We start from the raw sequence: 26,702 nt of genomic DNA, 5'->3' as shown, positions 1-26,702 counted from the left end.
ATTTAGGTAATTTTAATACAAAATACTGTTCTCTCCAATTCAGTGGATATCTTATCATCGGAGTAGTTTTTTTTTCATTTTTTCTTTTATTTTACTAGTGTAGTGATGCCGCAGCTTTTTACGGTCTTGATAACCAAGTACGATATGGCAAGAGTGGTTACGAAACGTCGCAGATATTTTAAACATGTATATAAACATAAGCAAATGCTCCCCCGTGGTCTATAGGTCTCCGAATTTGAAAGCTATGGGCGTTTGTAACGGTCGTTCGGGCGCCCCCTTCTCTCTGTGCGCAGGCCCCCATTTGTGTGTGTGTGTGTGCGTGTTCGTTTGTCTGTGCTCCCCTCCCCCCATCAACCCCCGCTTGAAACCCTCATTTACCGCAACACGCCCCCTCTCTCACTTTACGGCCATCCGCCTGTTTGACCCCTCCTCGACGCCCCCCCGGCATCAGCGGGTGGTGGCGATGATGGAGCTCACATTCTTCTATCCGTAAAGTCTTTTATTTATTATAAAGTTTCGACGTGAATCCTGTAAGATAAATCTGCGTGCATCCAGCCAATACGTCGATCAGGTGTCCCTGGATTTCTTTGCTGGTGACACATATCCTCACCGGATTTAAAGTCCAATAATTCCCTGCTCGGTTGACGACAACACTCTGGGAACGAAGTGTTGCCACATCTTTCTCAAAAAGTTCTCTCCCACTTGTTGCGTTATTATGCCTCTCAGGTTGGGCGGGAGTCTGTAGAGTTAACTTTTATTTTTTGACACAGCATTGCAAGTACTCGAGTTTCCGGCCATTTTTGCAGTTCCACGTCACAGTTCGAACGTAACAATGTCCCCCCGCTATTCACGAGGGAGGAAGGATCCCCAACAATAAGTGTCCCAAAATCACCGAACCTCTGTCTAGAGACGAGGAGTCTCTCTCTCTCTCTCTCTCTCTCTCTCTCTCTCTCTCTCTCTCTCTCGGGCTCCCACCCCAGTCCCTTAGCATTCTCACTCTCTCACTCACACGCCGTCACTCGTGTTTCAGTCTGGTGTGTGTGATGAGTCTAGTGCTGTGCTGAGCGGTGTTCTCTTTATATGTTATCAGTATTAACCTGTTTATTCCTCTTCTCTACCGATGATACATTCTTGAGGAAAAGCCGCGTTGTGTATTGAACTGGATGCGTGGAACTGTGATCCTGTAGTATCTGGCTAACCGGAAAATTTCCACCGAGAGGGTAAATATCATCTCTGCTCCTCCTCTAAGGGTATAAAGTGAAAATGAAAGTTATGTTGGGCCTAGGATCTTAAGATATTTGTTCCGTTGTAGGCGTTTATGTTGTAGAATTGTATGGGTTGTAATAGTTTTGTGCAGTTCAAGTCCGCATGGTTGTAGAATTGGGTAATTGTCGTGTTAAAGAAGAAAAAGAGCCAGTTAAATTGTGGTCCGGCAGCTTTGTATACAAAACCATGTGGCAAGTTACGTTCTCTGTGACATTTTTCGGTCTAGAGCATACGTGTGATGTTATGAATGCATATATTGAAGTGCATAGGATATACTTAGATAATGCACTAAAAGACAAAGTTTTTGTTGGTGGTATTGTGCAAATGGAAGTAAAACCTGTTTGGAGTGAAGGTTTCGTGTTATTGTGATGTATCGAACGTTTGGCAGCTGCGTTTCAAGTGCAGCTGTGGGTGTGTATGAGTTAACTGATGTTCCCCCTTCTGGATTTTTTTTCCTTTTTTCAAAATAGATGAGGTTTATTGTGAACAGACTGTAGTAATTGCTTAATTTCACACAAGTAGCACACCTGTACACCAGTGTTTTGTACATCTGTGCCAAAATACTCGGAACAAAGCCAAACCCGTAGGTTAAGTGGGAGTGGTTTTAAAAAAAAAATCATCGTCATTCTTAACAAGTTAAATGTTTCACTTGCTTTCGTGTACAAAGTGAATTTCCTTGAGAGTACATGATGCAGTTACGACTCGGGGAAAGCGGTGATCTCATTGTTTCGTCAGCGTCGGGGGCGGGGACGGGGGGCGTTGGGTTATATCTTGAACTTGACATTATCACAAAATATCTTGAAAACAATGGAAACCAACAAGCGTCCAGTTACATATATTTTCATTGGGATGAGAGCTACCAAGCAGACGTCATACATGATGTAAACCCTTGTGTAACTTTTTGGATTTAGTATTTGTCATGAAGTTTTGGTCATATCTGTCATATTTTAGTTTTTTTTTTTATTTAGCCACTTAGATGTCGGCATATTTAAGGCCCTAAAAGCCATGTTGTTTACACATTTCTCTGATGTTAAAGAAAACAAATAGAACAAGCCTAGACGGAATATATCCAAGTGAATCTCGTGGTTCATGCAACATAAAAAAAAAGTCAATGTTTTGAACAAGGTTATTGAAGGGAGGAACCTACAGAATTAATTTTCTAAATGAATTTTCATGCGTTATATATATTACTTTTCATAGTCATACACACTGCATACTGCAAACTTCCTGTTTGTAAGTTTATGCAAAGACACTTCTAAATGTAACATATTCCACCCTATTTATATAGATGTGCACCCACTGCTTTATTACATGGTAGTTATGCTAGTACCACATAACTACTTACACAATTATATGGCAGTTTGAATAATGTAAACAACACACACACAATATATATATATATATATATATATATATATATATATAGATATATATATATATATAGTATATATATATATATAGTATATATATCAGAGAGAGAGAGAGAGACTCAATACTGTAAAGGGAAATTGTTTGCACTTTTTTATATGATTCATCTGCTTTTTTTTTTTCCTCAATGGATTTTCCTACCAACACCTGTACGAGTTAATGTGACTACATATTGATGTTCTTCATTTTTACACCAATTATGTTTACGTCAACATGTTGATCCAAGGATTTATTTTCATGGTCATATACACTCAACCAGCTTGTGTTTCACGAACGGTTGTAAAAACTGTCTAAATGTGATTTTTGCTATTACACTCATAACATTGAAAAACTTATGGTTGTTCGTTCGAGAACTCTAGATTAAGCCGGTTTTGCTCCAGCCTTCGCTGTGAGATATTGAAGGAGAATAAGACGCCTGATGTGGACCTTGGACTATACCAGAGAACGGAGTTATTTTAATTTTATTTTTACTATTTTTAATTTTATATTTTTATTTTTATTTACATTTTATATTTTTTCTTGTATTACTTTTAATTTTATTTTTTTATTTTATTTCTATTGTTTATTTATGATTATTTTTAATACAGACAAAACAAGCTGCTTAAAACGCTGGTCTACACATTTGTTCTGTTTGAAATTTACTCATTCAGTAATAATAGCATCCATAAGTAAGACGCTGATTTTTTAAAAATGTGTACCCAAGTAAAAGTTGAATTAATAACTCATTGTTATCCCAGGTTCATTTACTTCAGTATTTCAACTCTGAATAGCCAAGTCCTCTGATGATTGTGTTTTTTTCAGCAAAACGCATATGCTTCTACTTTAAATTATATATTATCAGTAATGTCTATCTTAAACGCTCCCGAGAACTGTAACATATTTCGGAGTTTAGTTGAGCCAGCACTTTGATCTAATCGCCGTTGAAGTTACAAGTGTTTCCGCTTATATTTATGACTTTGTTTTCAAAGTGGCAAGTTTGAGCTAGTCATATATAAATAAATAAATAAGGATGAACACTTGGGCCCTGGGTTTCATTCCTCGCCCAATCCTGGCTGTACATGCAAAACTGTAATTAAGGTTTTTAATTTATTTCCCAAAGTTAAAAAAAAAAAATTACTTATACTCTGATCTCCCTCTCCCGTCTTTGCTTATTATTTAACCAACTTAGCCCTTTCATTATTTAAAAAAAAAAAAAAATGTCCCCTACGCCTACCTGTTTTTATTTTATATCACATCGGCCCACGGCGGTAGGCCAAAGTTACATACATGGAGAAGAATATTCGAGAAAATAAAAAACAAAAACTTGATCATTAAACATATGAGTCGAGTAAGATGGCTCAGGTGAACAGTAGGGTCCAGCCAGCCCTCATTGGGAAGTGTCGAGAAATCCCAAATTGGTCTTCCCCAATTCGTTACTTCACCTCCTTTCGCCAGCTGACTTCTGGCCAATGTACCAGGTACACGATTCCCTGTTAGGGCCAAGAAAAGCGCCATTAGACGTATAATGCTTCCAGACTGACTGCCCATGTATTGGACATTGGACCACTCGCTGGAGAAACGAGTATCATGACCACATTGTGACCCCTCCCACACTCAGATATTATCTCAGTTTCGTGTGTTTTAATGAAAAAACAATAACAATGATTTTTGGTCAGTTGTAAACGTTAAAGTCTAATACCAAATTTTTTAAAATAAAGAAACGTCCCTTTTTCTGTGAAAAGTTTTTGGGAGTAAGGCCAACTGAAGTGAGGTTCTCACCCAAACTGCCTCGGGTGGGTGCATAGCTGGTTGTGTGGCCTTTCTTTGAAATTAGTTAAAGGAAATTGTGATCTAAGTGTTGGGTGGGGGGGGGGGGCCTTCTGGTCAAGGGGGTGGTGGGGGGAGAAGTTTATGGTTGGTGAGAGGGGGGCGTTGGGGGGGAGGGGGTTCCGCGTAAGTGAAGTTGTGTTGCCAGATGGTTCATCTGCGTTCTTGTATTTCCGATTGGAATAATTTTTTGGATTTCTGGAACTTTCGTTCTTGGTTATACCGTTGGAATCAGTTCCTGGCGCATCGTTCGTTTGTGAAGCTGCGGTTACCCGTTGGCCAGTTTTGTTGGATTTGAATCGGGTTCATTAGGACCACATTTATTAAGATGAGCCTTGTGATCACTGATCACACTCGATACTGGAGAGAACCGAACTTTTGTCGGGGGGAGAAAAGAGGAGTCGAGGTTGGGTGTGAGGTCTGTTCGAAGAGAGAGAAAGAGGGGGGCGGCGAGTCGACCCCTCCCCCTTTTATCTGCTGCCTCAGCATCCCCCCCTCTCCTTTCCCTCCTTCCTCCCTTCCCCCCTACCCCCCTACCCCGAAGCTTCGAACGCCCTGTCTGTGCCCCCGTCCCTTCGGCTTGTACCCAAACCTGCCTCTCTCTCTCTCTCTCTCTCTCTCTCTCTCTCTCTCTCTCTCTCTCTCTCTCTCTCTCAGGACTACATATCCCTTCTTTTCTCTTCCGTGCCTTGTGATGAGTCCCCCTCCTACAGCAGATGGAGAAACCTTAAGTTTTGTTTTGTACCCTACGAAGTGATGGGTTTACAAAAGATCTGTGTTCAGTTGTCGAAGTTCTCTCTCTCTCTCTCTCTCTCTCTCTCTCTCTCTCTCTCTCTCTCTCTCTCTCTCTCTCTCTTTTCTGTTAGTACTCTAATGCAATTTCGTCTCGTAAGTTTGTTTTTTCTTCTATTTCTGGTAAAAGAAATTTAGCATTTTTTCTTCTAGTCTTTTTGTGCGTAGAACTTTCTTGTTTCGAATATCCATATATGTTGCTTTTCTGAACGATTGTTGCAAAATTTCTACTGCAAAGTCCACAATTATGCTTTGCCGCTTACCATCACAGCCAGAATAGTTTGAAATTAATTTCTTTGCCAATACAAGGTCAAACCTCCACTCTGACCTGAGTAATCAAGAATTAAGAACGACGTTTTTGCCGCCACAGCCACGTTTGTTGTGTTGTGTTGGAGAGTGCTGTGATATTTTTGCTTGATTCATAGAGTTATAAGTGATATTAGTACGTTTATTGTTTTCTGTGTGGTTATGTTATCAATCAGTTCCATGGCCTTGGTTCTGAAAATTATCATTTATAGGACAGTATTCAATATATTTGCCTTATAAAGAAGTCAAATCAGTGTATTCACTGGTTTAAACTGGACAGAATTGTAATTATAAAGTTTTTGACATGGTTCTTCTTTCGCTGCGCAGATTTAGGCCTAATTGGCTCTCTCTCTCTCTTGGGTTCATTTGGTTTCAATTTTGTTTTCTGTTATGGAAATTGCCATTATGTGTTTTCTTAAGTTAGTGTTTCGAATATTAGTTATTTGAAGTTGGAAATGTTTACCCTGATTTCTCGCAACTTTGGTCTGACAATTAGGCCTATATATAGGTTGTTGACCTCGTCTTGTTATCAGGTGGCTCTTTAAAGACCTTCGCACAAGAGCGTGGAATTAAGTTTACAGAGAGCTTTATGTCACCAGATATCAGTTGTTCTATGAGAATTTTTTTTATTTTTCTTTATATATATATATATTAACTGGGAATGCTTTTTTCCCTCATCCTAGCAAAGCTTTTAGTATCTCTCTCTCTCTCTCTCTCTCTCTCTCTCTCTCTCTCTCTCTCTCTCTCTCTCTCTAGAGGACCAGGGTTCAGATACATCTGCATCAGCTAAAGTGACTTGACTGTTGGGCGTGATAAAGGTTCACTGAGATCAGTCTACACCCACCCCCACATTTATTTGTATGCCTTTAGGGAGCATCTTGGACAATTTTTTTTGTGGTGGCATAACGCTTTTGTGTTAGGTCTGAGTGCGCATGCGGTGTTCGCATTACAGACTCGAAAGAGATAGATGCACTGCCTTGTTGTTTAGCTGTGGAATTTGTCTCGTTCATCTGTATTATTCCTCTTCACGTCTCTCTCTCTCTCTCTCTCTCTCTCTCTCTCTCTCTCTCTCTCTCTCTCTCTCTCTCTCTCTCTCTCTCTCTCTCTCTCTCAAAACAGTAATTAGTAGTTGTTGAAGACAAGGAGCTTCTCAAATAAATTACCCTTTCATATATATAATATATCTATATATATATATATATATATATATATATATATATATACACATATAATAAACATGGATCTCTGCCTATACCGAAGATGAGTTTTAGCCATACAGAACAGATAATGCAGTTCACGCTTTCTTACACAGAAACTACTGATATTTTCATTTTATTTCCTGTTGAATATGCTAGCTTTGTTATAATTTCGAATGACCAGGCTATTAATCCGTAGTTATTCTCTAATGATATTTGCTAGTGTTGAAAAGAAATCTTTTTTTACAGTTTTCTTGAGAGTGTGGAATTCATGAGAGGAGAGGAGTAAGTGGCTGAAGATATTTGAGAGGTTTTCTAGGTAGGGAGGTGGCAGGAGAGATTTCGGGGGCTTGGGCATAGCTAGCCTGAAACGTTGGGTTGGGGTGGGGGAATGTGAGGTTAGGGGGCGGGTCTGGAGGGGTGGGGAGAGGGGGGCAAGGCATTTTAGAGAAGGGATCTTGAGTGGGACAGCCATCCATTTCGAAGCGGTGGCTCGGGTTAGTACCCTAAGGCTGGACGCTGCATCCCTTCTTTTTTTTTTTCCTTCTTTTTTTATTAATCATTATTAGTGAGGAACGTGATGGGAAAAGGGGAGGGGGGGAAGGGGGTTGGTTAGGTTAGGCTTTGAATGTAGAGGGGGACATGTACGTATATAAGTCTTTCAGGACAGTTCAGGAATGAAATATATCCGAGCCGGAATTGGCCAGTTCCAAAGGATTGTGGGGCTTATAGGCGGTTGGGTTGTAACATGGGTTGGATGGGTCTTTTTTGTTGGGGGGGGGGGGGGGGGCGGGGGGGGGGGGGGGGGGGGGGGGGGGGGGGGGGAGGGGTGTGGGGACAGGAATATCCTGCAGGTGGGTTGAAGAGGGATTTTGATAGGACTAACGCTCTGCAATATCTGAGCAGTATGCCGGTAGCGTAAGCAAAACAATTTTGTGCTGGTAGGGCAGTAGTGGTAACCTGCTTTGAGAAATATTCAATACCGTGAGCTTTATAGTAGGCCACTAAAATGTATTTCTTTAGTAGCAGGTAGACACTAGAAAAAAAAAAAGCGAGCATTCTTTATTTTAAGCTAAAATGTTCACTTATATACGGTACGAATTTCAAGTCCATTTGAACTAATGGCCTTAAAACTTAGTCTTTTTTTATCCATTAGGGTATTTTACAGCATATGGATTTTCTGTGTGTGTGTGTGAAGGCGGACGCAATAGGTTTTATTGCCAGGGAACTGAGCAACATTGTTCGGTCTCGTCATGATCCCTTGAGCAAAATGAGTCCTGAGAAGATTTCCTCACTTTGTCCTCTGCTCAGGTATATTCTTCAGTGGAAGTGTGTGAAACTGTGGATGCTGAATGCTTATGAGAAGACGGTGGAAATAAGAGATGATAAGTGTTTCTCTGGCTTATCTGGCATAAGAAGAATTGCATGACAGTAATTTACATATTCGTCGGAGTGACAGCAATGTTTTACTGTACGTGAAAGGTGGGATCAGAGTGCATCGGGCACGCGGTAAAGAATTGTTTGTGAAACAGTAGGCCTATGCACCTCGGAAGTATTGGGACCGTCAAATCACTGGTTGAATGTTGTAGGTGGATAAGAATGTTATATAACACTTCTTGGAAGTTAATTCAACTATTGTGAAATGTAGATGGCAGTGACTGTCTTTGTTTTATAGATATATGACAAGCATATATCTATAAAGTGGGAAGAAGTCAAGAAGTTGAAATGGCATTGCTATGAATACAATTGATATGTAAATAGGTGTATATGTGCATACATACATGTAAAATTTTAACTCTTAACGACCCTTGAACATAAATGAAGAAACCCTTATGCCCGGTCCCTGGCTTAGGATTCGAACCCCTGTACAGTAAGTAGTAGGTTAGGGTGATGAGAGAAATATTGAAATGTGAGGTCTATAAGTGGTTCTTTTAACCTTGGGAGGGAGAAAGAGAGCGGTTCCGGAAGATTCTCTCTCTCTCTCTCTCTCTCTGGATCTGCCTATCTTATTGCATACAGTTATTCAATCCTTGTATACGTCTCTCCTTATAAAGAAATTCCTCAATTATAACTTGTACAATTAGGCTATTTTGATTCTTCATAGGCAACTTGTACAATTAGGCTATTTTGATTCTTCATAGGCTTAAAAGCTGACCAACACGAACACAAGTCTAGTGTACAAAAGTTACGTTTATAAGCATCTTTTTGCATATATAGAATTACAAGTGTGTCATATCCAATTTGGCAGAGTCGAACGTAGATTAGTAGGCTGGACTTTTTATTTTGTTTCCATGTGATGATTATTTGAAAAAGAAATGAGCAGTGAGATGCCAAATAATGCCAGAAAACTCATGATGATGATTTGTAAAAGAAATGAGCAGTGAGATGCCAAGTAATGCCAGAAAACTCATGATGATTATTTGTAAAAGAAATATGCAGTGAGATGCCAAGTAATGCCAGAAAACTCATGATGATTATTTGTAAAAGAAATGAGCAGTGAGATGCCAAATAATGCCCGAAAACTCATGATGATTATTTGAAAAAGAAATGAGCAGTGAGATGCCAAGTAATGCCAGAAAACTCCTGCCTTGGGCGTTGGATTAGGTAGGAGGGTACGCGGACGGTTTGTCGTAACAGGTGCCTGATTGTGTAAGTGGACAATACAGAGTTATTCTTATCGGACGAGAGAGAGAGAGAGAGAGTGTAGCCCAGTCCCAGAACCCACCTGGTCCTAGGCCTAGTTAGTACTAGATCAGCTGAGTTGCCAGTATACACATAGGAATTTTTAAGACGTATAGAATAACAAGAGCCATTTAGCGGTAACCATTTCCTATTGTTCCAAAACTTCTCGTGCTATATTTATCGGAGATCAGCGTTTTCTATCACCAGTATTTCACATTCCAGTGTGACTCACTTGGAGAAAAAAAAAAGTAAAGAAAAGGTAAGGTCCAGCCGACGGTGTGTGACTGGTTTTAAGCAGCATCTCCAAACGGCTTTCGAACTCGGACCCTGAAATCTCTCTCTCTCTCTCTCTCTCTCTCTCTCTCTCTCTCTCTCTCTCTCTCTCAACAGTAGGTCTTGTTTTATTCCGTCTATGGTCTATGAGTTTAACGCCCTCTCGTTTGATTTCAATGCTCGTAACTTAAGAAATTTTGAGATTGCCCAATAATTATAATATAGTAGGTGTGTGTGTGTGTGTGTGAAACAGAACTTGTCAGAGAAATACGAGGTTTGGCAGTCGTAACGATTATAGATGGCCACTTACTATCACTATCGTCACTGGTTCTTTCTCTTGGCTAGCTTTTATAAATCTAGCATATTAACAAATAATATAAATAACAGGAAATTTGGAATCTCATACTTTTTTATAAAGTAGCTCCTTTTAACCGTTCCCAAAGTAACACTCGGTTTTATCCGAACAGATAACACTTTATAGACATGGCAGAAGCAAGGCTTATAATTATAATGTCCGGACGGGAGTACCAGATGATGATAGTGCGGAGGATGGAAGGAAGGAAACACAGTATTTACGAATATTTACTTCTGTTTCATTCTGCATCTCCTCCTGTCTTACAAGGAAAGGTTTGACTGAATCATCGCCCATTGGGGAGACATTATTGGTTTAAATTGACGATTAAGACCACTTAATTACTTTAGTCATTAGCGCTGGTAGAGGTTTCATTGCCATATATATTATATATATATGTGTGTGTGTGTGTGTGTACCTCGGAATTCTAGTTATTTCCGTGTTCCTTTTAAGGAAGTATTTTCCACAGCCCTTATGAACTCCTGAGAATTTGCCGGTATGATTATAGAATTACAGATGCATAGTTACTGTGTTCATCGATGATAGTGCTGCTGAGAGAGAGAGAGAGAGAGAGTTGTTATCTCCGTTCACTCCCCCTTCCCCTATATCTATCCTTTCCCCTATCCCTGATTAACGAACCACCCCCTCTAAACTTATCCTTCTTACCCTGAAGTTAACCCAACTTATTCCCCCATGCCTCACCCAGCCACCTCTCCTCTCTTCTCATCCTACCCCGGGTCCATAAAGTTGGGTTGGGTCCGGGTGGGCAAAGGTGGTGGTGGTGGTGGATGCCCCGGGCTGCTATAATGACAGGGTAGAGAGAGAGAGAGAGAGAGAGAGAGAGAGATGGTTTAGTACATATAAGAACAAAACGAAAGTATGTATATGTATATATATAATATATATATATATATATATATATATATATATATATATATATATATATATATATATATATATATATATATATATATTAATAGAGAGGTATATTGTAATGCATATGAAAATATGTTGTAGTTCATATAAAGAGAGAGAGAGAGAATAGTGTACCTAGTACGTGTTAGTCTAGAACACAAGTTCATATATAGCTAAGTATACGTACGTGTTAGATGAGAGAGAGAACAAATGATAATTTTCAGAGACAGATGAGTAAATGGAGAAGTAAAGAATAATCAAATACTATGAGTTAAGAAAAAAAAAACTATAGATGATCATTCTTATAGGATAACGTAACACACTCGTGTACATTCGAGAGAGAGAGAGAGAGAGGGGAGGGGGTTGAGTGCAAAAGATTATGACACAATAAAAGACTTAGCAGAGAGAGAGAGAGAGAGAAGGGAAGTCGGGAGGGAGCGAAAGAATGAAGAGTGTAAGAACAGGGGCCCAACGCCCCCACCTAACCACCCCCCCCCTCCCCTTCCGTGCCGCCTCCTCCTCCCCCATCCTCCCCCTTCTTCAGTTATTCCCTTCCCCCTAAGGGCGCGGCGCCACGTAAACCCTGGTCCGACCCTCCAACCCACCATTTTTCCCTTCACTGTTCCCTCCCTCCCTCCCTCCCTCCTTTCAACGGTCCCCTCTCTCTCTCGATTCACGCCAGGACATTTTCTTCAATCCCGGTATTTTTTTTAAGAGCTTCATATTATATATATATATATATATATATATATATATATTGTGTGTGTGTGTGTGTGTAAGTAATATATACGGCATGAATGTGAATGTGGCAGTTACTGTTGTACTATGTAATTTGTTTTATAGTACCACAGCGTCATGTTTGTGAATACAAGGATTTATCTTAGTTTTCATTCTTCTGAAGACGACTTGATAATCTCTCTCTCTCTCTCTCTCTCTCTCTCTCTCTCTCTCTCTCTCTCTCTCTCTCTCAGTGTGTGCCGGTTGCCTTTCGAGCTTTTGTGATTAACGCTTCAAGCTCACAACTGCATCGACAAGTGTTCGACACTAGAACCGGAAAACGTTATGATGATTGTCGTTTGCAACGAATGCAATACACAGGTGTTGATCTATACAGTGAATATTGTACGTGACTGTCAGTCGAATGTTGTATAACAGCTGTAGCTGGGTTTTTAGAGCTTTTAAAAGAATCACCTTTTACCTTTTGCTCTTCAAGGGCTGGGTCTAAGTTCTGTCTGAGTTAAGATATATATATATATTATATATATATATATATATATATATATATATAATATAATATCACACTTTTAGTATAATATATATTCTGGAAACTGGTGAATCATTAAACTCTTGACTTCGAAATAACAGGTCGTATATTTGATATAAGACTGATCAGTGCGTTTGCACTTACATTATCGTACTAACAATTGACGCATTAACCCAACGAGAGTTTGCTACATATGGCCAATTGTTGTTTATAATATATTGAAAATAATGCGGAATATCGTACTCGATTAACATCAGTTTTGCATAAATTTAAGAAAAATTACTGGCGCACGTGTGGAACATACTTTAGCCTTGCGTGCACTTGTGGACTTTTCTTTACGCTTGTGTGCAATTGTATTTTTTTTAGAGACTTGTGTGCACGTTTGAAATTTGTTTTAGACTTATGTGCTCTGGTGAAAATTGTTTTTATAAGACTTGTGTGCTCTTGTGAAATTTGTTTAGACTTGTGTGCACTTATGAAATTTGTTGTAGAATTCTTCACATGTAAACCTTGCTGTAGACTTATGTGAAACTTGCTTTAGCCTTGTGCACATTTTAAACAGACTTGTGCGCGTGTAAAACTTCCTTTAGACTTATGGGCTCATGTGAAACTTCCTTTAGATTTGTGTGCACATGTGAAACTTGTTTAAGACTTGTGTGCATGTGAAAATTGCTTTAGACCTATGTATGTTGAGGGATAATTGAACAGTGGGCACCAGAGCAACATTATGTATTCATTTATCAGTAGACTTCTCTTGAGAGAGTGGAGGAGAAAGATGGGCGGGCCATTTGGTATCGAGTGTATGAGCAGAAATGCCGTCCGGTTCTTCTACTTTTTCTATCTGCTGTTAGTCTGCCTTTCCTTTGGTAGGTAGGTTCATGGCCGGTGGGCTCGTCCCTTCAGAATAACTCTCCAGTGTGAATAGTAGTCGTATTAATGGTAAGTCATACAAATGTTCGGTATTCGGAAAGGCGGCCGAGCGTATATCGCAATATTCCTGTAAGTTACTTGGTGTATCGTGGAAGAAACGGAAACACTTGTGGTCATTTGTACCTATGTAAGTGCAGCATTCAGTTGAAGATATCTGGCTGGTGGCTGAGTGAGGAGGAGTTCTGTCACAGGATCGAGTATTCAAGAGGACTACTATAATCGGGCTGTGCGCAGAACGTTCTGAAGAAACTTGAATTTTCCTCCTTAGTTCGACCGGATGCAGAAGGATGTAGTATTGAGTCATCTCCCCTTCATGGAATTAGCATTAGGATGTCAAGTCCAAATGAAGGCAGAAAGATTGTAGTTGGTAAGATGGAGTGTTTTTTGTAGTACAGCGTCACATGTAAAGAATGGACGTTGATATGTCAGATCAGAGAGTGGGTCACTCAGGAGGATGGATGGTTGCGAAAAGAGACATTGAGAAGGAAAGGCCTTGATATCCAGGAAGCACAGGAATGCGTGCAAAGATAAGGATGAGTGACTCAGTCTCTGTTTGGGTTTGATGCGATGCTAATGAGCCTCCATTTTTAGGTGTATAGTGGTTAATGCTATGAAAATTTAACTGCGCAGGGAAACGGCCTAAGCCGATATAAACATCTGTATACACTATACGCTATCGAGTTAAACAAGCTGGCGTGAGTCACACCATAGTCTGTCTTTTTACGCTCGACTTTATTCGTTCGCATTTGTTTTAATTACTCTTCTATAATTGTCGTTTTCCATTTATGCACTGGGATCTCCCCTGGGTGCCTAGTATTCTTTTTTAAACTGGGGTGAATGGGGCGGGGGGTGTGGAGTAGGGATATAGCTAAACTTCCATATCTGCAGAAATGCAAAGCAGCAAGGCTAACTTGCCCGCTCTTGTAGAAAAGCTGTTAAAGTGCTTGTGGTTGCATGTTGCACCGAATGGTCTCATGAAGGGGAAGCTGCTCCACCCTAATTAAATGTTGTCCTCTCTCTCTCTCTCTCTCTCGTCCCCTCCCCTCCCCTCCGCTCCCCTCTTATTCTCCCTCAATCCCACCTCTCCCCGTTTCATCTAGCCACTCCTCTTCCGCCAACTTCTACTTGGTATGGCGGGCTTACGTCTTATATATATATATATATATATATATATTATATATATATTATATAATATATATATAATATATATATATCATTTTTAAAGTTATCGTAGCTTTAATTTATTTGATGGCGTGGTATTTACGTTCTCATCTTAAAGAACTCTTGTAGAATGTGCTCTATACGGCTTTGTGTGTGTTTGAATGCCTAAACCCATAGAGCGCGTTGCATATGTTTCTAGGCGAGGGTTTTGAGATGAAAGCTGCTAGTCTCGTGTCTATTTTTTTCAACATGGCTACGACCCATTACGGTTTGGCTAATTGTTAAGTGGCCATGTCACTGTTTTTATTAGCAAAGGCGCGATTGTGTTTAATAGATTGCGAGTTACGTCATCTCGCGAGAATTGAAACCTTGCCCTCTTCCTTTGAGTTTAGATATAAATGAGAGAGAGAGAGAAAGAGAGATAGAGAGAGAGAGAGATTTCTTAGTGTTAGTGAGTTTGTCTGTAATATGTAATCTTTATGGCAATAGGAGCGTCGGAATACAGATAAGGATAAAAGATAACACGGTTGAACGTAGACAAAAATTATCTCAGTTTTTTTCCTCCTATAATACCGTAGCGTCTCGTATGAGATGGACCTATCTTTTTCGTAGTATGCCCCTTCCATGCTGTTCTTTATTTCCATATTTCGGGCAGATAACGATATTGAAGGGTGCGTCACTCAGACCGAAACATTGCAAATAGCCTTCGTTATCTTGGGAGAGAGGACATTAGAACCATAACACGAGATATTGTCGTTGTTAGTACTATTATAGTATATACATTTTCAGCATAAGGACGAAGGCAGGTAATCGTCCTATAGAAGGATCTAATAGTATTTGCAGATTTTACCTGCGTTACCTTGCCTTTTAAGAGGAGATAGAACGCCATACGTTCATACTAGCAGTTAAAAATTTGTATTCATTGTTCCTTGGGTCCTCTGTCCGTACAACATTGGACTGTGGTACTACACGTCTCCCGGAGGATGTTCAAGTGGGAACCTCATAACTCATTTTAATGATTTGCTTAAGTTTATATTATTTATTAATTAGGTTGTTATTTTTTCCTAACTTAGCTCTTCATTCTGTATTTCGTATTAACTTCTGGTACTTCTTCCAAATGAACTCCATATTTTGTGGAAACATGAATTGTAGTTTCAAGTCAATGGCCCTGTTAGCTTGTTCCATATGAATAGGGTTCATTGTCATCATCATCATAATAGCGCCTCAGTGGCGTGATTGGTATGGTCTTTGCCTGCCACCTCGGTGGGCGCGAGTTCGATTCTCGGTCATTCCATTGAGGTGTGAGAGATGTGTATTTCTGGTGATAGAAGTTCACTCTCGACGTGGTTCGGAAGTCACGTAAAGCCGTTGGTCCCGTTGCTGAATAACCACTGGTTCCATTCAACGTAAAAACACCATACAAACCAAAACCAAAAATCATCATCATAATAATAATAATAGTAATAATAATAATTGTAATAAAACAAATTAGGTCAATAATAGGTTTAGGGAAAACCAAACCTAAAAGCTTATTATCGACTGTAAGACTGAAGTGCGATAAGAATTAGTGTTTTGTTTACGGTCGAGTTATGAAAAGATTGGCACGTTTATCATGCTGAGAACAGATTCAATATCATTTACCTCCTTAATCCTATGTATTGTCTATGAAATTCAAAACTCGAGTTCCAGCTTGTATACACTGACATTTGATTCCCTTAAAGGCAAAGTCAACGCTTGACAAATGTCGACACATTGAAGTACTTTTTCACAAGGTGACAATTTATTTATTCTTCTGTAGCAATTTGGTATGTATGTGAGTAGCCTTAAAGAGATAAGCCAGCTATCAGGACGGTACGTAACGACTGTAGGGTTGGGACTAATATATATATATATATATATATATATATATATATCTATATATATATACTATATAGATATATATATATATATATATATATATATATATATATATATAGAGAGAGAGAGAGAGACGAGGCGAGAGAGAGAGAGAGGAGAGAGAGTGAGAGGAGATAGAGAGAGGAAAACTAACAAAGAATGAGGGAAGGGTCTAGTCCTAACAATGCGTTGGGCGTTAAATCCTATATACCCGTTCCCCCACCTACCCACCCACTCCGATCAACTACCAGCCTACACCCACCCCTATACAACCCCCCCCCCCCCCTCATCCCCGTCCGGTGATTTCCCCCCACCCTCTTACCCTCGCCTGGTGCTTCCCACCCCCCCCCCCCCCCCCCGGATCATGGAAGCCTGAAGCTAGAATTCTTCATAACCATAATTCTCTCTCTCTCTCTCTCTCTCTCTCTCTCTTGCAAAAGCTTTTTGATAAAGTAGACCATAATATATTGGCGAAGAAAATTAGAAAACACAATATCGTGGATAAAGTAGGAAGATGGTTAAAAGAATTTTTACACAACAAAGGGAAACAGATAGTTATTGCAAACGCGAGAATCATGAAGCCAGGTAATATCCGGTGTGCCGCAAGGTACGGTGTTAGCTGCAATACTGTTTGTTATTATGATTGAAGACATAGACAATAATGTTAAGGATTCGGTAGTGAGTAGTTTCGCAGATGACACAAGAATAAGTAGAGAAATTACTTGTGATGAAGATAGGACGCTCTACAAAGAGACCTTAACAAGTATATGATTGGGCAAGAGGTAAAATAGGAATGGTATTTAACTGATAAATTTGAATCAATAAATTATGGAGACAGAGAAAGAAAGCTATATGCATATAAGGGACCTAATAATGAGACCATCACAAATAAGGAAGCAGTTAAAGACCTTGGTGTGATGATGAATAGGAACATGTTATGCAATGATCAAATAGCAACTCTGTTGGCAAAATGTAAAGCATGGGAATGTTGTTACGGCACTTCAAAACAAGAAAACGTGAACACATGATTATGCTTTATAAAACATATGTTCGTAGTCCACTTGAATATTGCAATATGATATGGTACCCCACCCACACTATCAAAGGATATTGCACAAATAGAGAGTGTAACAAAGGTCCTTTTTACAGCTAGAATAGAAGAAGTTAAGGACCTAGACTACTGGGAAAGACTACCAATTCTTAAATTATATAGTCTAGAAAGGAGAAGAGAAACGCTACATGATAATTCAGGCATGGAAACAGATAGAATGGAATAGCAGAAATATCATGGAACTAAAAATATCAGAAAGAGCAAGCAGAGGTAGATTATAGTGCCCAAAACTATACCAGGAAAAAAATAAGGAAAGCACACAGGACATTAATCCACTACGCACCAGCATCGATAATGCAGCGTCTATTCAATGGCTTTGCCAGCCTCATCTGAGGAATATTCTAGGAGTGAGCGTAGATGTGTTTAAGAATAGCTCGACAAATATCTAAACTGCATCCCAGACCATCCAAGATTGGAAGATGCAAAATATACCGGTAAGATGTACTAGCAACTCTCTGGTAGACATTAGAGGTGCCTCACACTGAGGGACCTGGGGGCAACCCGAACAAGATGTAAGGTCTGTAAGGTAAGGTCTCTCTAAGTATTATTATTATACTTAGAGTTGTCCATTAATAGGACATAACATTCTCATTTTTTAGGCGTTTGGAGTGAGGTTGAAAAGCGTGGAGTAAGACCCACATGACAAATTGTGAATGGCTACTTCAGACCATTCACGAACAAGAGGTTCTGACCTGCATTCATCGTAGTACTACTTCATTTGCTTGAAATCGAAAAATGCATTCGTACGAGTCGTATGAATTCGGACACCATCTCTGGCGCTTAATTAAACCTTTTGGAGCCGTCAACGAGAGTGTGCATTTTTAAAGTTTTATTTTACTGTACTTGATTTGTGGTTATTATTAGTAGTGGTAGACGTCAAAAACTACATGGGTGACCTTTATATAATTTCAAATTACATTACGAGTTGCACTCCATTGTAAATGTTGCAGTTTTGAAAAGGATTGCGACACTTCTCTCTCTCTCTCTCTCTCTCTCTCTCTCTCTCTCTCTCTCTCTCTCTCTCTCTCTCTCTCTCTCTCTGTCCCCATTCAGTCCCCGTTTATAATTTTTTTTTTATCACTTGGTGACTAATTAAACAGGATGATTTGTAACATTTTTTAACGTAAATGTTAAAAGTCCTTGCTGATTTTTGAGAGCGGGCCTCTCTCTCATCCTTGCATTGTTTTCTGCTGTGAACTATACTGTTTTTTTTTCATCCGTCCATCCGCCTGTGGTATTTTTGTATGGTAACACTGCGTCCCGGGCTTTAGACAGTTACATTCAGCTTACATTCAACGATTATAATAATATCCTATTTCGAATATTGACGGTGTAATTAATGACTGTGTGCGATTTACACAGTTAATATTCGAAATAGGATATTATTATAATCGTTGAATGTAAGCTGAATGTAACTATCTCCCCCCAACCCGACCCGGACGCAGTGTTACCATACAAAAACACCATAGGCGGATGGACAGATGAAAAAAAAACAGAAGTATAGTTATCAGTAGCGGAAGGGGATTTGGTAGCTTTGATTTCGCATTCTACTTAGTAAATCAACTGAGGTAAACCTTGGCACAGTCAGAACGTTTTCCTATTCCGTAATTATTTGGTCTCTAAAAGGGCTTTGCCCTAACTTATCAAGGGGTTCTTACTGAAGCTATGGGCGGCCGTGATGTGTGTTTTCCATGCATACGATACTTCGTCGGGTCACATTGTTGTTTGTTTGTTTGTACGGTGTTTTTACGTTGCATTGTTTGTTTGTATGGTGTTTTTACGTTGTATGTTTGTATTTTTGTTTGTATGGTGCTTTTACGTAGCATGGAACTAGTGGTTATTCAGCAACGGGACCAACGGCTTTACGTGACTTCCGAACCACGTCGAGAGTGAACTGCTATCACCAGAAATACACATCTCTGACCTCTCCGTGGAATGCCTGAGAATTGAAGTCGCGGCCACCGAGATGGCAGGCCAAGACCAAACCGACCATGCCACTGAAGCGCTGGGGTAATATTAACCTGGTACTGAAAATTAAAACTTGACCCGTGGGCTTGTTGTATGAATGGGGTTGTTCACCTTCTGAATAATAACAACAACGAGGAATCCCATGCTCTGAAAAGGTTAGGACGAAAAAAATACGAACGCATTGGGCTCAGGTTTAACTTCGAAGGAAGCCATGCATTATCTGATTGAGAAAAGTTGCTGAAAGCAGAAGTAGGAGAGTTTCTAAGCATTGCCAAGAAGAGTATAACAATCTCGTTGCTGTGAAATCTAAGAACAGTTAATATAATAAAGCATTGGCCATTTGATACGTTTTCTAAAGTGTAGTATAGTTGGGACGATAGTCTATGGTCCCAGATGGTTAGGACTATACCTTGGTTTGGACTACGCCTCTATGAAGCGTTCTTTCGATCTTACCTGCGTGGCTTTCTGCCTTTTACTTATGTTTCCTTTCGGCTTATTTATTTTATACTAAGGCGTACTCTAGTTTTTAACCTTTCATTCGTGAACAGATCTTCCGAGCCGGCTGTGTTGGTCTGGCACTGACTTATTAATTATTTTTTCTTCTCGATAAGAAATGTCCAGTCAAAAACAGTTATGAATTATTTTTTTTAGCTGATAGGTAAGATGGGTGAAAGAAGAGTAAGAGTAACTATTAGTAATAGTAATGTAAAGTGTGGTGTATCCACAATTATATTTGGGTAAGGGTACAATTTTCTAACTAATAACAATACAATAATGCTTTTACATTATATTAACATGGTGAATTGTACAGATTACATATTTTGAATATTATTTCTTAGTAGATGAATGGAAAATGAATGACGAATTTTTGTTTTTCACTCTCTCTTACGGAACGAGACTTTCCTGCCTATCTTCTTCCGCCTTGCTTACATACTGCGGGTTTTCCCTCTGGCGCGTAGGCGCGCATGAACCCTTAATGGAAATATTCGTCCCAGTCGTCGTAGCGAGACGGATATAATTACGAGGAGTCCATTCTAAGAAAGGTCCGCCGACCGAGGGTAGTGGCAGTGGTGGGCTGGCGGTCAAACCCACAGAGAGAGAGAGAGAGAGAGCCAATAGTGTAATGTCCTAGATGATTAAGAGGAGGGGGATAATAACCTGAAAAGGAGGGGGGGGGGGGGTTTGAAGGCTTTAAAAAGGAGAGACGTAGGCGAAAAGGGTTCCCTTAACTGCCCAAAGGAGAAGGGTCAGGCATGGTCGTTCTAAAAAGGAAACCACCTCCAAAGGTCTGCTTCTATCTGCACAGCCCGTCATTTTTTTCTAATGGCGGAGGGTTTTGGTGTGTGGGGCAATAGGTTGGGGGGCTGTTTGGATCTTGGAGGGCACCACAACGGTTAGGCCCAGAGGTGGACATGGGTTATCTCGTAAAGGGGGACGTCCGAAAAAGGAAGATATAAAAAAAAACTTTAGCATTTTCTATTTACTCCCCCAGGAGTGAGAGTTGATTTTATTAAATATATTGGCATTATATATCATTTAGATTATTATTGTGCACACGAGAAAGAGAAAAAAGTTTGGGGGCCTTAGGTTTTGGGCACGAAGTTGATGCAGATATGGTCGACAGTGTGATGTGAAGTCCAGGGTCTATCCGGTTTTCTCGAGAGAATGAAATGAAAAGGAGTTTCCCGGCTTTCTAGAGAATTGGAATCAAGCTGGTCTTACTCCTAGATTTTACCTTGAAATAGAGGAATAATAATATCGCTGTTTACATAACTTTCCTTCATTAGACATGGCACTGTGGCTAGTAAATACCCTGAATGTGCACCATCATCCTCATCATCATTATTAAGTTCGCATTCCTGGGGCATCTTCCACTTTAACTGGGCCGCCCCCCCCTCTTACTTGAAGCCGAGGTTCACTCCAACCAGGACCTATCCGAATGAGCAGCTGCGGGCTGATGTTATTAGAATAACTACGAGAAATTGCTCTCTGTGTTAACTTCAACATGCCATTGCTACGATCAGCGATGTGACGTCTCTAGTTCACGAACGCGGTGTTCCCAGCATTTTTTTTTTTTTCGTTTTGTTTTTAGTTAGGCCATGGAATAAATTCATGTTTCTAAAATCTTACACCCACCAAGAATTGGTATCGAAGAATGTTGCATTCTGTGAGAGAGAGAGAGAGAGAGAGAGAGAGAGAGAGAAATTTGTGAGGATGGAAGAAGGGGATTTGGGGGGAGTCGCGGGAAGGGGCCTTCGCTGATGTATCCTACGGCTGATGTGTCGAAGGTGGGGGGTGGGTTAGGTTGCCGGGAGGGTAATACTCCTCCCTCATGTCGCTTCAGTTTTCTATATTATTTCATAACAACTTTTTATTTTGACAAACATTGTATCCCGGCTTGATAACTACTCTAAAAGTTAACGATAAACTCTCTATATTCTCAACAATGTAGCTTATAAGATACGTTCATAGATGCAAGACGAAGCGTTGAAATTCTAAACCTAGAGAAAGAAAGAAAAAGGCTGTTGGGTTCCCCGCGCCCTGCTTTCTATGCCTTCCCCCCTATGAAGGCCTTGCGCCCCCCCCCCCCCGTCCCCGTCCACCCCCTCCCTCCTCCCCCACCTTACACACACACACCATGTGTATCTCTCTCTCTCTCTCTCTCTCTCCTTCCCACCCTCCGGCGCCTCACCGATCATATCCCAGCCCCCAAAGTCTGCCAAATTGTGTGGGGGTTCCCCCCTGTTAGTCATCCCCTTTTCCTCTCCCCCTTCCATCAGGGGTCGGGCGCGCAACTCCCCAACACATCCAACCACCAGATCTACCACTACCACTCCTACAGCTACTTAACACTACTCTCACCTCTTCTCTCCTTCTTCCCTTCAAAAGAAAGTACGTTTTATCTGTGGACTTCGTTTTGTTACTGTTTGAAATATTCATTTTTAGAGGAATCTTGACACTGATCAACACTCGAGCCTTACAGGGTGTAAAGTGGTTTCTTTGTCTGTGAAGTGACTGTTTGTTGCCATTGTGGGAACCCCATAACGAATGCATGACGAGAGCATCGGTGTCTTGCGTGATATAGTAAAACGAAAGTTACGAAAGAGCTCGTTTCGACTTCTTGTGTTCTCGAGTGGAACTTCAAAATCATGCTGGACTTGGCAGATTGGAATTCAGAACGCCAACCCAGTGTATGTGGATGTGGTGTGCGTGTGTTTACATGTTTAGTTGACATCTTGCTTTGCACAGTTCTTAGCTTTTACTGTGTAGTTTTAGATGATCATTCTTGGTTAACAGACAACATTGTGCACAAAATCCAAGCGGGTCATAATGACGTTTTAAGGTGCTTATCCCGTATCTTACATAGGAAATTACGAATCATGGAAAATGATAGGTCTTGTGGCGATTTGTCAGTTCATAATTCCGTCGATTAGCCAACTTCCACATGTACTGAAAACTAATTGCACCGTTAACCTCTTCCCACTTTTACGTGCTACTCACGGAGCAAGGATATGTGCTGGCATAAAACCAGTTAAATATTTCAAGAATATGTTTGGAGATGTGCGAGAAAAGGACATAGCACATAAGCACTTAAAACTGTAGGGTTGCAACATGCACAATGTTAGGTTTTGTAAAAATATATCGTAAGCAATATCATGCGGCCAATCGTGATTGGTGGAAGCTTAAGCTGTTCAACACCCTTTAGAAGTTACAATTCTAATACACCAGTTTATAACTTGTCTAATCATTCATTGATATGGGATGTTGCTGTTTACTGTCAGTTCAGGAAACTAACAGACTATAGTGCCTGTACTTACATTTGTGTAAACATTGTCGTTTGTCTGGCTACTCTTGTGGCAAAATATAAGAACTGTACTTAGAATTTAATTCTAAAACAAAATGTAATTTTGTTAGTCTCTCACCTTTGGAATCTTTAAGAAACTTAGGACAATCATAAATGTTTGCACCTCAGATTAGTCTTTTATTGACAAATGCCTTTTGAAAGTTTTGTATGACTTAGTCATAGATGACTGTGTGAATATTGACTTTTATTAATATAAAAAAAATTTTTACCCGTACTTAACTCATGCCTAGAAGAAAGGTATTGCAGGTGCATTGACAGCTTCAAATCAAGTTCCCTGCATTTGCTGTCTTAACACAAAAAGGAAGTTTGTTCTAACAAGTTCCTCCCTCCATCCTTTAATGAATTACTAGGTAGCTGAATTCAGTTGCAAATAGCTACAAAGGAAATTGTGAAAAAAATTATTGTAGACAAAAAAAAATACACCTGTAGATAATGGAAGAGTTGGAATTTTTTTAGAGGAAATGTCAAGTACAGAAACCAGATTGATTGAAATTAAGAGTTTAGGACTCGAGGATGGTTTTCTACCTTAATACAGTAAGTGGAAGTAAGAAATTTAAATTTGTGATGTATTATGGTACACATTCATTGTCTTTTTACAGCTAGAACTGTTCTGTATTACAGCAGATTATTGTAAATTTACCGAAAATGGAAATACAGTATAAATTGTTTAATTTCAAAGAAAAGAAGAAACCTCTGTTTAAATTCCTGAATTTATAATTGGCCCTAGGGGTTTAGAACTCTTTAAGAAACTGCAATTTTGACAAATACAAGTCTATGTAGTTCCATATACTGAGGTTTTTATTATTACATTATAAAACATAACTTTAGCATTCTTACTTAGCAGGGGCTTTTACCCCCAAGTTGCCACAAACCATTCTTGTGGACTCCCTGCAGTGGAATGCATTCCTTCAAATGGAGCAGCCCCAGCTTCCACACTTTGCTTGACAAATTCTAAGTCTTTGCAGAAGATGTGAAAACTCCAAAGGAGGTTATCCCTCACCCTAGAGCAGTAAAGCATTAAGTTTAGCATTGACAGGTGGATTATTCTTCAAGTAGCTGTGGCTTTGGACCACAGAAGTGTTTTTTGACATGGCCATGCAGTGAATTTGGGTTGTAGATGATCACCTTGTTATAAAGTTTTTTATTGTGTGGTTTCGAAGTTCAGCAATAAAGTTTTTTATTGTGTGGTTTTGAAGTTCAGCATTATATCTTCCCTTTAACATTTTGATTTTAAACCATGACATTTCCCTCTTCTTGTAGAGTCACATGATATTGTAGCAAGCATTTTCCCAGTAGTAAATTATATTAACTTTTATTATGCAAAATAAGTCCTCTTGCTATCAGCCATATCCAAGAAAGACTGATTTGGTCAGAACTTTTCAACCAAACAGAATGTTGCAAATGTCTCTGCAGTATTGTAAGCATTACATAAGTGTCTCTGAGGTTTGTCTTGTGTAATGATCAGAAACTGTTGGCCCCCCTTTTTTTTTCTACAGGCCCTCAATGAAAATTTAGGAGACCAGAATTTCCTTTGGAAAAAAAAATAATAAAATAAAAAATAAAAATTTTTTGTCATAGCAGTAACGAATTTCCTTTCAGCAGCATGGGTGAAACAACGCCCGAGGGCCAACAGCTCCATTTGAGATGGCACTCTCACTCAACCACCTTCACTGGGATGCTCTCAGAACTTCACCATGGACGTGCCTACACAGATGTATCGCTCGTGTGTGACGGTGGCATTGTCAGAGCACATAGGGCCATTCTTTCCCTCTGTTCTCCTTACTTAGGTAATTATTCTACCCATTGATTTTAGCTTTTATGTTTTCCATTTGTTTGAGCTTTGACACGAAGTCAAATTATGTTGCAAATTTATTTTTACAAATTATAAAACTGTAATATACATTTGTGGAAGTTGCAGCTCAAGCTTTGATAGTTTTTATTATGGAAATAAATCAGTACAACTATGTATTGTGGTTTAGGAGTGGATGTGGGCTAGATATATTTAGCTCTGTTTCTCTAGTGTCAATCCATCCTGATTATTTTATGTTTGTTTCAGCGGTTGTGTTGGCTGCTTGTCCTGATACTGATGCTCCCCTCCTCCTCCCTGATGTCCCCGTCCAGGATATGGTTTATCTTGTGTCGTTCATATATCGTGGTCAGGTGGATGTGCATCAGCAACATATTGCATCATTTCTAAATACTGCCAAGCATCTTCATGTTCTTGGCTTAGAAGAAGGGGATAGAGTAAGTGTATGTACAGTATTGCGTAAATGTGTGTTGATAATACAAGTGGGCAATGGTTGAGTTTTGTTTTCCAGATGTTTCAGATTGTGTATGTATATACAAATGCTATACTTGCTCAGTTTTTCTATTTCAAGAGAAATGTTATATATGTTGTATTGTCTAATTTGTTTTCTCTTGTTAACTTTAAACATTTGATGTACTAAAAGGATCTGTGCCATGTAGCTTGATGTACATTTGTGATGTCTGTTAATTATTTTCACATTATCGCATACCATAGTTGGTTGCAAATTTTAGACCGTATTCCTTGTCATTTTAAAAAGTTGTAAAACCAGTATCATCAGTTGTCATTGCCTCATGATTAAGTCTTGTCTCCCAAAATAAATGTCCTTATACTTCATACGTACATGTTTTGATTATGGTTTTGAATTTCCTCAGCTTGTCGATTCTTCTCCAAGCAAGTCTGACACTTCTACCTCTGGCAGTGAAGCTGGTGATGACATCAGTCAAGTCATAAATGGAAACAACAACAATGAGGAAGAGGAGTTGGTTGAAGAGGAAGAGGAGGAGGAGGATGGAACGGTACGGTACTCGTGACCATTGTTAGAAAATATCAGTTTTATGTCCATGAGTTTGGTTCTTGAAATATTCCCACAGGCTTTAGATTGTTCTTTGAATGACAGGCTTTCTTTTGAGTTGTTAAAAATGGTTGGTGCAAAGTTTTTAATCACTTTCATAACGACCTTGAAATGACCAAATTAAAATCCTGTAAACCTTTGTCAAAGTGTGTGTAGAAGTAAGTGATATAACCAGACCAGTCAAAATTCCTAACTTATTGAAGTTTAATTGGATAAATTAAACACAGAATTTGGCATGATATACAGGAAATATCTTCACCTCTACTTCTATTCCTAAGCTGATGTGTCTTTGGCAGTTATTTCTGTCAAAAGCATCTTCCTCTATTGAAATCTCCAAATTCTCCTTCACTTTATCATCTCATTTAATCTTTTCCCTCACTCTTGAGGTATCCCTAACAGGTTCCTTCCTTCACTCATTCTTAACACATGCTCATACAATTTCAGTTTTGACTTAATCATATCAGTAATCTGTACTTCCCTGGTATCCACAATTTCTTGCTTTTCCAGCCTCTCATGCAGCAAGATCACAAAATCAGCCTCACAATCCTCACTTCTGTTCTTTCTAGCTTTTGTTCCACCTTCCTTCTTAATGCCCTTTTTTCTGAATTGGTT

General features: G+C 39.6%; 1 protein-coding gene across 9 annotated transcripts in view; it reads left to right on the top strand.

Moving 5' to 3' along the window:
- LOC135210728 (zinc finger protein Xfin-like) overlaps positions 1-26,702 on the top strand; it is an 89,193-nt gene that overhangs the window by 45,770 nt on the left and 16,721 nt on the right. For 2 of the 9 annotated variants that reach the window (XM_064243544.1, XM_064243547.1), the window contains exons 2-4: positions 24,814-24,998; positions 25,268-25,455; positions 25,891-26,034. In XM_064243544.1, the coding sequence (XP_064099614.1) occupies positions 24,814-24,998; positions 25,268-25,455; positions 25,891-26,034 (517 nt within the window). Of the gene's footprint in view, positions 1-981; positions 1,221-13,420; positions 13,578-22,074; positions 22,239-22,338; positions 22,538-24,810; positions 24,999-25,267; positions 25,456-25,890; positions 26,035-26,702 lie in introns of those variants that run through there. The other 7 variants (XM_064243543.1, XM_064243549.1, XM_064243546.1 and 4 more) reach the window with 6 other exon arrangements.

The sequence above is a fragment of the Macrobrachium nipponense genome, chromosome 4, assembly GCF_015104395.2.
Source record: "Macrobrachium nipponense isolate FS-2020 chromosome 4, ASM1510439v2, whole genome shotgun sequence".
Lineage (NCBI taxonomy): Eukaryota > Metazoa > Arthropoda > Malacostraca > Decapoda > Palaemonidae > Macrobrachium > Macrobrachium nipponense.
The sequence above is the reverse complement of the archived record's forward strand: the minus strand, read 5'-3'. Positions and strand labels throughout refer to the sequence as shown.